Here is an 11,984-nt window from a genome sequence, read left to right as displayed (position 1 = left end):
CACCTGGATAACCCTGGGCAGTTTGCCACTTTCCAGGATCCGCTTGCCACTGGACTCCTCGGAACTGAGGACATGGATTTCCAGAGAGGGGATGCCAATGTCTCTCTCTGTACCTTCTCCCCCTTCTCCCTCCAGTCCAGCAGCTCTGCTGTCCTCCATGGCCTTCAGCTTTTCCAGGCGTTCCCGCTCTGCTTTCTCCTTCTCCAAGCGCTCCTTCTCTGCCCGCTCCTTCTCCAGCCTCTCCTGGCGCTCTCTTTCCCGGTCCTTCCTGCCTTTACGACCGGACGGAGCCTGGCGCTGATCCTCAGCTTCCTCCTGCTTATCCTCTGAGCCTGGTGGCTGCAGCTGGACCAACTGGACCCTGTCCCAGAACATCAGGATCTGAGCGATCTCCTTCTGGCTGGCCTCATACAGCTTGAACCGCTGTGCCAAGCTCTTCTCACTCTCACTCATGTCCTTTTCTGCTTCCTCTTCTTCCTGGGCTGCAGGGGGCGCTGCGCCTGGCTGCCCATTCTGCAGGGCCATTCTGCTCTTCTTTTTCTTCTCATCTTTGTCATTGAAGTTCACATCTGGACGCTCCTTTGCAGAACCTTTTCGCTCAAGCCCTTCATTCAGCCTCCCTTCTGATTTGTAAGCTGATATGGTGGGATTCTGTGAGAAGAAAAGGAAGGAAGCATTCAGCTGTTCTAATTGTGCTTGCATCAAGTAAAAGAGCCTCTGTGAGCAAAGCTCCCAGGCTTTCCAGCACCTGAATTTGTGACTAAAAAAACTGACACCCACTACCTGGTCACCAGTAACGACAATTTAGGGAGCAAAGCCATTTGGATTGCTCCATCAGAGGCATCCATTTACTGATCCAAAGTAAAATAGTGCGAGTTGCCCGTATAGAGTGTAAGAAAGTACCCGTGATGGAAATATAAAGGTTCTGTTGCTTAGGCAAAAGGGCTAAAATTGTTTTAAGTTAAGAATGTCCAGATAATGCTCAGAGATAGCTCAGACACCCCCATAATTCACTGCACTGTAATCAAGAAGTCAAGCCCCATCAGACTTGCAAGAGTCTGACCCCTAGACTGGTCCACCTGGTAGGGTTAACAGTGATGCAGCAGTTGGGCAGGACTCCCCTTGAGACTCACCTGCTTGCCTCCTTGCTGGCCTTTTTTCCCTACTGCCTCTTCTTTCTCTTTGCCCCCATCCTTCTTATATCGCTTGGACTTCTTCTTCACCTCCTCTTCCTCCCGCAGGCGCTCCAGTTCTTGTTGATGCTTCTTTTCCTCCAGCTCTCGAGCTAGCTTCTCCAGCTCCCTTCCAGGCATATAACAAGGTGAAGATTTTTTAAATAATTCTCCACAAATGTCTATATAACATTCAACCCTGAATTTCATTAGTTTTCCCCCTAGATTAAGGGCCACAGTTTTGGTAAGAGCCACATCCTGCATGGGGCTACAAAACCACAACTCATCTTCCTCTGTGGGACCCAAGCAAATTGGCAGACCTGCAAAGGAAGAGTTTCCTCACCTTCTTTTTCTCTCCCGTAAGGCCTGCAACAGCTCATTGTCAAATTGGATCTTTTGTTCTTCTGTAAGAGCATCATACTCCTCTTCATCCATTTCCTGAAGACGAGCCTTCTCTCTTGCAACCGCTTCCTGCTGTTCCCGCTCTTCCACAGAGATCAAGAAGAAAAGAGATTCCTCAATCTGCCCATTGGGATTCTATCCATTAATGATGCCAATGCCTGAGTTCCCATCCCATTACAGTTCTTGCAAAAAAGAAGAATGGGTGAGAAAGGCAAGGCAGGGGAAGAAGGAACTCAAATCTGACAACCACAAATTCCATCGCCTGATTCTATAGAATGTGACTGGTACTAAGACACACAAAAAGAACAATTGGATGAGCCCACAAAAACCACATTGTTCTTACCTTCCTGCTCTTGCTTGCTTATCTCTCTAGCTTTCATAGCAGCAAAATCCTGAAAGAGGTTCACGAAATAAATATACCGCCGGTTGTTGATCGCTTTAAGCAGGCAGAGGAGCGCTGATACCATGCTGCGGGCAAACATAGTTTCCAACCCATCGAACACCATACCACGATAGCAATCACTCAGCTGTCCAAAATGGAAGCACACCAGGTTTAGGCCAGTCAGTAATGCAGTAGTGCTGTTCACACATCCCACTAACACAAGTGAAAAGCAGGGATTTCAAAGGCAATCAGAGGCAACTTATTAGAGTCCTCCAGAAATGCAAGGAAGTCAGGATTTGTTGGCTTCCAAAAAGAATGTCCATTTTCTCAAGTCCCTTGAGAAGAAAATAAAATATTCAAGCCAATGATTTGACCAGACATGCATTGCTTTTGAATGATCTAGAAACTTCAACAAAGTTAGTATCATGCAGTAGGGGTCTCCAACCTTGGCAACTTGATGACTTGTGGACTTCAACTCCCAGAGTTCCTCAGCCAGTGACAATTGACTGGAATTGGCTATAGGTCTTGTGACACACAGTCTCATGCTCCTAATTATGTCATCTTCTGTGGGGACTCACAACTTGCTCAAGCTTTTCTAACAATAACAGAGTTGGAAGGGACCTTGGAAGTCTTCTAGTTGAACCCCTGCTCAAGCAGCAGACCCAATTGTCAGGCCTGGAAGCCATCTTTTACTTTTTGAATTTCAGGCCTGCCACACTTTCTACTGTGGGAAAATGGGAGGGGGGATTATGCAGAGTATGGGTGATGTGCAGCCATAATAACATTCTTTCACAGAAAGTCAAGGTCGCTTTATCCCTGCACCTGGATGGATGTGGATGGGAGGAATCTTTCTTCGTGGCAATGAAGGATTAGACTATGTGATGAACTTGGGGCAGGGTCTTGAACTTTCAACTGGAAGCTTTCAGATTCAGGTTTTCCCAGGTGTGCCAATATGACATTTATAATAAAATGGACTTTGAGAAAACTCAAGCCTCAGAGTTTTATTTCATTGGGAGAGTTACTTGGAACCTTGACATTAACCCAAATCTATTCTAAAATACTCTACCAGCTCTCCTGAACCTCGGAGTGCTGTGTGAGGTCCTGAGGCCCAGCGTCGACCCAAGGCCGTGTGACACAAAGACTTGGAAGATGGAAGAAGAGAAGAAACCCATGGGAGGAGCTGCAGGTGATATCTTGGCAATTTATGTCGAGACCATCTATTTTCCTTCCCAAGCCCTGGTGGAAGCTGAGGCTGCCGAGAAGGAATGCCCTTCCTGGCCCAAGAGCAGCAGCCAGTGATACTTCCACAGGATCAAGCCCAACAACAGGTGCCTGCCCAGCAACCCACTCAAGCCCAGCAGCAATCATCACTGGCTCCCCCGAAGTTCAATGAGACACCTGGGAAGCGAGCTTATTTTCTCAATTGAGTCTGGGCACACATCAACCAATATGGATGTCAGCATTCCAAATATCATGCAGAATTAAATCAGAGTCCAAGGCAGAGATATCCTTAAAGTTCCAATTTAATAAGACAGACATGTTGGCAACCATCTGTGAAATCCCAAATTTGAAAACTTCCTGGGATTCCATCCAGTTGAAAGTTCATGATCTTATCCCCACACCCATAAATCAATCACATGGTGCAATCTTCTTCGGCCATGCTGGCATCTCCACCCAGCTGGTTCCATCAGATGCAGAGGTGCGGAGACAAAAGATGACCTTGGCTTCTAGAAAAGAATGACAACAACACATTCCACCATTCTACTCCTTTCTATTCCCCCCTCTCAACTATTACACTAATGAAACAGCATAGTGAAATAATAGAAAGTGTGGCAGGCCAAAGATCCTAAAAGGAACATAACTACAGGCCTGACAATGGGGACAATACCCTTTTGACCAGGATTTGATTTCAGCCATATCGGATGGCATAAATGAAGGTGAGACAGTGGAATGGATAGCTGAGCTCCATGATGAAGGGGCCCCTGAGCTAGACAATGCCGGGTCAGAATCAACAATGTCACCCATAGGTAGAAGCAGAGGCTCAGATCCAAGAACTGAAGCAAGCCAGGAAACCCATGAAAGAGCTCATTTGGGAGTTTCGGAGATTGGCTGAAAAACTACGAGACTGGCTGGAGCGCCTCCTAGTACATACTTTCAAGGAAGCCCTGGACTCGGATCTCAGAATGGTGTGTGGCATCGGGGGTGTGTGTGCCAGACCACATACAGATGTGGTACAAAACAGCTGTCATTTTAAGACCACGAGATCCACCCCCACAGGAAGCCAACCACCAACAAGCTGGCCAGGAGACCCCTAGGGTGCTGAGGCCAGGGTAAGAAAGCCCAAGCACCTCTTCTGCCACAAGTGGGACAAAGAGGACTCCACAGAAACTGCCCAACAAGGGCACCTCGCCAAACAGGCACCACTCTTGCCCATCAAAACAGAGGAGACTCTAGCCAGTGAGGCCCTGCCAAGCCCCATGGGAGAGCAGCACGACAACCCAATGTTAAGTGCAGCCATCAAAGCTAAAATTATAGTGCCCAAGACAGGGGTAGAAGGGGAAGTAGTGGCAGTCATTGACATGGGCTGCACCCTGTGTTTAATCAGCCTCCCCAGCAGCTAGGCATATGTATGAAACCCCTAGCTCACCACATCCGCTTTGAACAAGTCGACAGGACGCATATCAGAGGTACCCCCACCACATTAATCACAGAGCTCATTAGGCTGGAGATGGGCCATCACCAGGAGCTCCTCAAATTTATCATAGCCCAAAAAATGAATGATTGTTATATTGGGGCTTGTGTGGCTAGACAAGTGGAGGCCCACTATAAAGTGGGAGGACAGTTACTGAAAACTAACCATTGGTGTCGAGCCACTGCCTCCAGTAAGACTGGATCACTACCCAGTGACTACGACCTCTAACTATGCCAACGGCCTCAAAACCGCAGCCACTGTGTCAGATGGGCTGCCAGGCTGTCATCAAATACCAAAGGAATACCGAGACCTATGAGGGGTTTTCAGCAAGGAGGACTACAACTTTCTTCCCCTTCATTGACCAACTGATTGTGCAATAAATTCGTGCCTGGAGCAAGGCTACCCGAGCCTAAGATGTACACCATGACCCCTAAGGAAATGGCGGAACTAAGAAATCACATTGATGTCAATTTAGAGTGCGGCTTTATCTAACCCGCTAAATCCAAGGTACTCTTCAAAGAGAAAAAAGATGGGGCGGGGAGGCTGTGCATGGATTTTCGTGGAATCAATGCCATTTGCATGGAGAACACCTACCCCTTCCCCCTCATGAAGGACATGTTGAACCTGTCAGCCTCTGTTTTGCTGCTTGCTTTCGGATGCCATTGAAACGGGGAGGGAGGGCATGGTATTTGGGTGACGGAAATATTCTGTACAGGAGGACTGTTAAATGGGAGTTGTTCTCACCATTCGTTTCAACATGTGGAAGGAGGGGAGTTTCCCGCCAAGGCCAACTGTCCGGCATACCAACCTGATGATGATTTTTGAAGATGTCTCCCACCTGACAGTTGTGGAGATATGGGATTGGACTATGGACTGGGGTTACCAAGGGGAGGGGAATGGGTAGTTTCTCCCACCTGACAGTTGGGTGCATTATAATTGGACTATGAACGGGGGTGCCAAGGGGAGGGGATTGAATTGTACTTGATATTATCCGCTTTCGCACCCAATTCACCAGACTCAGCTTTGCTTTGCAACTGTTCATTTATAATTAGTAAAAGTACACTTGATTTCAATTCAAATGGAGTCCAGTGGTTTCTTTCCTGATTACTAAATGAAGTCGATGCTGACAATAAGCTGAGTCTCATTCGCACCCATCCCGGAGCTAACAACTACTGAGGGGGGTGCCCTCAGAAGAATAAAGGAATGTCTTTGCATGTAAGTGACCAGGAGGAAGAAGAAGGGGCAGCGGCGGCACCATCGTTAACGGAAAGACTGGCTGAACTGAGAGTGGATGAACCTGCCGTCTGTCCCAGATGGACTTGGGGTGTAGGACGGAGAAAGGATCCTGAGGAATTAGATCCTGGCGTTATGAGAAGGAGACCAAAGAAAAAACCAGCAGCTCATTGGAGTGGCACTGGAGAAGAAGATTACAAGATTTCCCACGCCATGAGACTCCTCGAAGAGGCACGGACTGAACGTCGCAGCCGAGAGAGGGCAGTGGAAAGAGAGCCGACAGAGGAAATGGAACAAAGGTACTCAATGCGTAGCTTAAGGGAGAGTGAAGGGGCCGAGGGGGGTTGTGCACAAGAAAACCCACAACCAGCCTCCCCCTCTGCAGCTAGAGTCATTCAAAGGGCGGGGGGGGGCAGGAGACACCGGATGGCAAAGGTCCCTCCCTTAACAGTAAGATATGATGGAGACCCTAAAACTCTTGGACTGTTTATAATTCAGGTCTGGAATTATATGGAAATCTATGGACCTGATTTAGAGACAGATGAAATTAAAGTGAGAATGGTGTTAATGGCCTTAGAGAAGAAAGCAGCCGATTGGATGGTGGCCTACACAAATGCAATTCCCCTCTCCTGAGGAATTTTGATGAATTTATGGTAGCCATGAAAAGGAGGTTCGGTGACCCTTTGACCAAACGATGCAGGCGCCTGAAATTTACAGCTCTTAAGCAAGGAAGCAAAACTGTGCCAGATTATGTGCAGGAATTTCAGGAATTGTCATATGAGGGGGTGGTTGGAAGAGGCTTTGCTGGATCAGTTTGCTGAGGGATTGAATGAAAAAGTATACCAACAATGTATAAACAGACACCTTCCCCGTCGTCTAACAGTTTGGTATGAGAACGCGGCAGACGTGGAGTTGGATTTAGCCAGACTTCAATGCATGAAGGAGGGAGATGTGGCGAAATCCCCCCCAGCAGTCCCAAAAAACCCCTCCCGTCCCAGGAGTGAGGGCAGAGGAGGTTTTGCAGGCAAAGCCAAGCCTTTCACTTGTTTCCACTGTGGGAAGAAGGGCCATCGCGCTGTGAATTGCTGCGTCAAATTGGCTCAGCCCCACCCCCACCCCCCCGGAGAGAGGGAAAACCAGTGAAAACTCCAAGCAAGAGAAGGGAAGCTGCTTTCGCTGCTGAGAATGTTCCCCAACACTTCCAGCCGGAGGAGGAGGGAGGAAGGAGCCCCAGCTCGTCTGATGAATCGGATGGGGAGGAGTCTCATCGCTGGGTAAGTTCCAGAACTGGCCCCATGCTTATTCCCATTGAGATGAGAGTGCCATCTTCTGGCGCAATGGAGAAACTTTTAGCTCTCCTAGATTCAGGCTGTTCCCGCTGCATGATCAGCCCTGAAATGGTGGAGAAACTAGGCTTGAAGTTGAGAACTTTGAAAACCCCTATTGTTTTTTGCCAAATTGATGGCTCTATTGCGGGAGGCGGCCCTGCTCACTTTTCTACAGAACTCATAGAGATGAGGATGGGGACCCACCAAGAATTAATAACTTTTATTGTGGCACCTGGGATGGACCGACCCCTTATTTTGGGACTCCCCTGGCTTCATAGATGGAACCCCCGCATTAATTGGAGAGAGGGTTGGTTATGAATTCACACAAACGTACCCCCTGAGGGGAAAGCTGAGACTCCTGACTCTGACACTACTGGCCCCACATTGGCAGCCAGGGGGCAGGAGAGAATTGAGGGGGAAGAAAGAATACCAAAGGAGTATTGGGACCTCGGGGGGGGGGGGTTAGTGAAAAATCTTCTGATAAATTACCCTCCCCCAGACCCACGGATTGCACCATTGCTATTTTACCTGGGGTGAAGCTTCCAAAGCCCCAAATATATTCAATGTCCCCTAGAGAAATGGAGGAAATGAGAAAATTCATTGATAAGAACTTGGAAAGGGGGTGCATTGAACCGGCAAGACCCAAGGTAGCAGCTCCTGTACTATTCAGAGAGAAGAAAGATGGCTCCCTGAGATTATGTGTGAATTTCAAAAACTTGAACGCCATTTCATCTCAGAACCTCTACCCGTTGCCTCCAATGAAGGACATGCTGGCCCAACCAGGGAGGGGCCATATTTTCACTAAGTTGGATTTAAGAGATGCGTATTATAGAGTCAGAATTAAAGAGGGGGACGAATGGAAAACTGCTTTCAACTGTCCCCTTGGCTGTTTCCAATTTCGTGTGATGCCATTTGGCCTACAGGGGGCGCCAGCGGTCTTCATGCAACTAATTAATGAGGTTTTACATGACCATCTTTACAAGGGCATTATCGTATATTTAGATGATATCCTTATTTACACGGAAACACGTGAGGAACACTTGAAGCTGGTTTGTACTGTGCTGAAGAAACTTCGGGCAGCTGAACTTTATGCCAAATTGTCCAAGTGTGAATTCCATCAAGAGAAGGTTGACTACCTGGGCTATCGCATCTCCCACGAGGGTGTTGAAATGGACCCTGCTAAGGTAAAAGTGGTCACCAAGTGGGAGGCCCCTTGTACACGCAGGCAATTGCAAAAACGTTTGGGTTTTGCTAATTTCTATCGCCAGTTTATTCCCTCTTTTGCTAAGATAGCTCTTCCCATAACTAACCTCCTGAAATCTAAAGGTGGGGCAAAACCCAAGCCTAGCAAGCCGCTGGATTGGACCATGGAATGCCAAGCTGCCTTCGAGAAGTTAAAGCAGCTTTTCGCGGAGGAGCCAGTCCTCAAACACCCGGACATGGACGCACCTTTTGTGGTCCAAGCTGACGCCAGTGACGTGGCTGTGGGGGCTGTGTTGCTTCAAGCTAATAGTCAAGGTAATTTACAACCCTGCGCATACACCTCTCGCAAACTAACCGAGATGGAGAGACGTTGGGCCATTTGGGAGAAGGAAGCGTTTCCTGTTCACTGGGCTTTGGCCACTTGGCGCCATTTTCTAGAGGGTGCCAAACACCCTTTCGAGGTGTGGACTGACCATAAAAATTTGGAAGCTTTGAGGACACCCAGAAAACTTTCTCCTAAAGAGATGCGCTGGGCTCAGCATTTCAATACATTTAATTCTACCTTAAAATACATTCCAGGGGGAAAGAATTTTATGGCTGATGCTTTATCCAGACTTCCTCAATACAACTATTCTAACTCAGTGTGGTCCAGCCTGTCATTCCCGCGATGAGCCTCGCTGCTCCTGTTGTTACTAGAAGTCAAGCACTTTCTAAGGTAGAGGTGTCTCAGGACTTTCTTTCTAACCTGAAAAAAGCCCTCGCTGATGATGATTGGTTCCGACAGCATGTGAATGAATGCACTATGAGGAATGAATTGCCTTGGATTGGGACGAAATTATACGTTCCTGCGTCTCTTAGACTCTTTGTTCTTCATGATTCCCAAATGGCAGGGCACTTTGGCTTCGTCAAGACGCTCCACCTTGTCAAGCGACAATTTTGGTGGCCCTCTTTGAAAAAGGACATTGAGAAATATGTTGCCAGTTGTCCCATTTGTGCTGCTGCTAAACGCCCTCCGGGAAAGCCACAGGAGTTACTCCAGGCGGTAGCTCGCCCAGTGGCTCCTTGGAAGGAGATCTCCATGGATTTCATTGTCGAACTTCCTGAGAGTCAGGGACACACTGTTATCTGGGTTGTTACCGACTTGTTCTCCAAACAGGTCCATTTCATCCCTTGTTCCAAGATTCCCTCTGCTAAGTCTCTCGCTAAGATGTTCATCTCCCATATTTACCACTTACATGGGGTGCCCGACGGCATCATTTCGGACAGAGGTGTTCAGTTCACCTCCGTTTTCTGGAGGGAGTTTCTGAAGCGGATTGGCTCCGCCCACCACCCTCAGACTAATGGGGCTTGTGAGAGGATTAATTCTGTACTAGAACAATATTTATGTTGTTTTATCAACTACCAACAGGATGATTGGGTGGATTTGTTGCCTCATGCGGAGGTAGCTTACAATAATTCCATGCATAGCAGCACTGGGTTCACCCCTTTCCATGTGGTGTTTGGCCAGGATTTTGTGCCCATTCCTGAAGTTCCTTGTGAACAGCCCCAAGTGTCGTCACTGTCCAAGTGGAGTGACCGCCTTCGGCGCATTTGGCCTTTAGCTCTCCAGACTCTGGATGCTATACACCATGCTCATAAGAAATGATAAAAAACGGACTAAGCCCTATGAATACAAAGTTGGTGATCAGGTGTATTTGTCCACTAGATTTCTTCAAACACCCCAAAAGTCGAAGGACTCTTAAATCCAACTTAGTGAAAATACAGTGGTACGCTGCCCGAATGCGGGGAGGTTTTGTTGATTGGAGATTTGTGTATTCAAGCAGAACTTCCTCCTCTCTTCATGGTTTGTTTTGAAGGCTCGTTACAGAGCGATGGGGTAAGCCAGTTGTCCCTTTGAAGTGTGTTTTCAACCAGAGAAGAGGGGAAAAGACGGCTTTTGAGAATCCATGTTTTAACATTAACAACCTTCCAAGCAAGGGCAGATGCACATAAAAGATGGCACAATGTCAAGAAAATATACAGATTGTAAACTTACAGACAATATTTTCAGAATTATTAAAATTATCAAATACATATGAGAGAATAGAACAAAAATTGGAATACTTGGAGCAGCTAACAGCAAAATATGATGAAAACATTTAAGATGTTTATCAAATACAAAATGAGGGAATTGAAGTCCAAAAAACTGAAGTGGAAAATGAAGAGATTAAACCTGCTGATATTTATGGCAACTGGTTTGTTTTTGAAAATGCAAAGAATGGAATATTGAAAGAGGAAATAAATGGAAAGGAAATCTATCTGAAAGGGCAAGACATAGAAGAAAAAGAAAAAAACTAAAGAATTTATGGACTATGAAACCTTATCAGCAAAAATATTGATAACACTGCTGACAATCAAAGATAAGTGGAATAAAGAAACAGAAAGAGGGCATCAAAATTATATGAGAAATCTTAAAAGCAAGGAGCTGCTAAGGGAAGTCCATACAAAGCTGATCAAGAAGGTGTTTAGAAGATTAATACCACAAATGGCGGAAGACATGAAACTGTTTTGTCAATGGAAAGATACAGGTTGATAGATGGAAGAGTATTATTTAAAACTAGTTTAAACTTAGTGAAATTTAGTGTTAATAGGTATAGTTAAACAAAAAATTGATAATGATAATAATGTATACAATGTGTAGTGTCATGAGGACAAAGATAGCCGCCCCTCCCGAATGATGAATGAATGTTGCTTATTATTTTTACTATATGTGTCTACGTCATTGTTTGTATTCCCCTTCCTGATTTTATGTGAGCCGCCCTGAGTCCCCTCAGGGAAAAGGGCGGCCTACAAATGTTAATAAACATTCAAACATTCAAACATAAGCAATAATTGGATATGAATATTGAATGATAACCATGAAGGGAAGATCAGAAAACCTTTTGGATTATATATAGAGGTCAATTAAAAAAAAGAACTAAGATAGAGTCAAGTCTTGACTATTAGGGGGAAAATGTTATGATATAGGATATAGTCAAATAAAGAAGGGATAATGATAAATACTTTATATATAGGTATGGGTACACCATAAGGAAATTGGATGTAAATTGCAAACAGTGTTTTGAAAAGGAGGATTGGAAAATTTTGTTACTAAATATTATGGATGTTTAGCTAGAATAGGATATAAGGACTCAGTACTATTGGAGGATTTTAGAAATAGTAAATGAAATGCCAGTATGTGGTTATGTATTAAATTTTGATATATTTTATGATGAAGGACGTCTAAACAATGATAGTCAAATGAAACTGGAGGTATGATGATGGTAACATATATAAACATTGGAGTTAAAATACTTGAGTTAATATGAACTATACTTGATGACAGTGGAAGAGATGAACGAAAGCTTTTTGTAACCAACTGAAACACTTTCTACAGTATGTAAAGAAAGAAGATTTTATGTGTTATGTTTGTTTTGAAAATTAAAAATAAAAAATTATTAAAAAAGAAAAAAGAAAGCTGCAATTTGACAGCCGGAGGGAGGAAGAGGTCCATGCCATCATTCCTCCTAGACAACTAGCAGCACAAGTCACCA

The 11,984-nt window shown here is 45.6% G+C and overlaps 1 protein-coding gene across 1 annotated transcript in view; it reads right to left on the bottom strand.

Annotated features, from left to right (window-relative positions):
* HYDIN (HYDIN axonemal central pair apparatus protein) overlaps positions 1–11,984 on the bottom strand; it is a 269,552-nt gene that overhangs the window by 84,116 nt on the left and 173,452 nt on the right. Inside the window, exons 43-46 of the mRNA XM_032231077.1 lie at positions 1,918–2,101; positions 1,516–1,657; positions 1,134–1,302; positions 4–651 (exon numbers count right to left, since the gene is read on the bottom strand). Coding sequence (XP_032086968.1) covers positions 4–651; positions 1,134–1,302; positions 1,516–1,657; positions 1,918–2,101 — 1,143 coding nt within the window. The remainder of the gene's footprint in view (positions 1–3; positions 652–1,133; positions 1,303–1,515; positions 1,658–1,917; positions 2,102–11,984) is intronic.

The sequence above is a fragment of the Thamnophis elegans genome, chromosome 14 (assembly GCF_009769535.1).
Source record: "Thamnophis elegans isolate rThaEle1 chromosome 14, rThaEle1.pri, whole genome shotgun sequence".
Lineage (NCBI taxonomy): Eukaryota > Metazoa > Chordata > Lepidosauria > Squamata > Colubridae > Thamnophis > Thamnophis elegans.
Note: the sequence above shows the minus strand (reverse complement) of the source record. Positions and strands in the feature narration are given on the sequence as shown.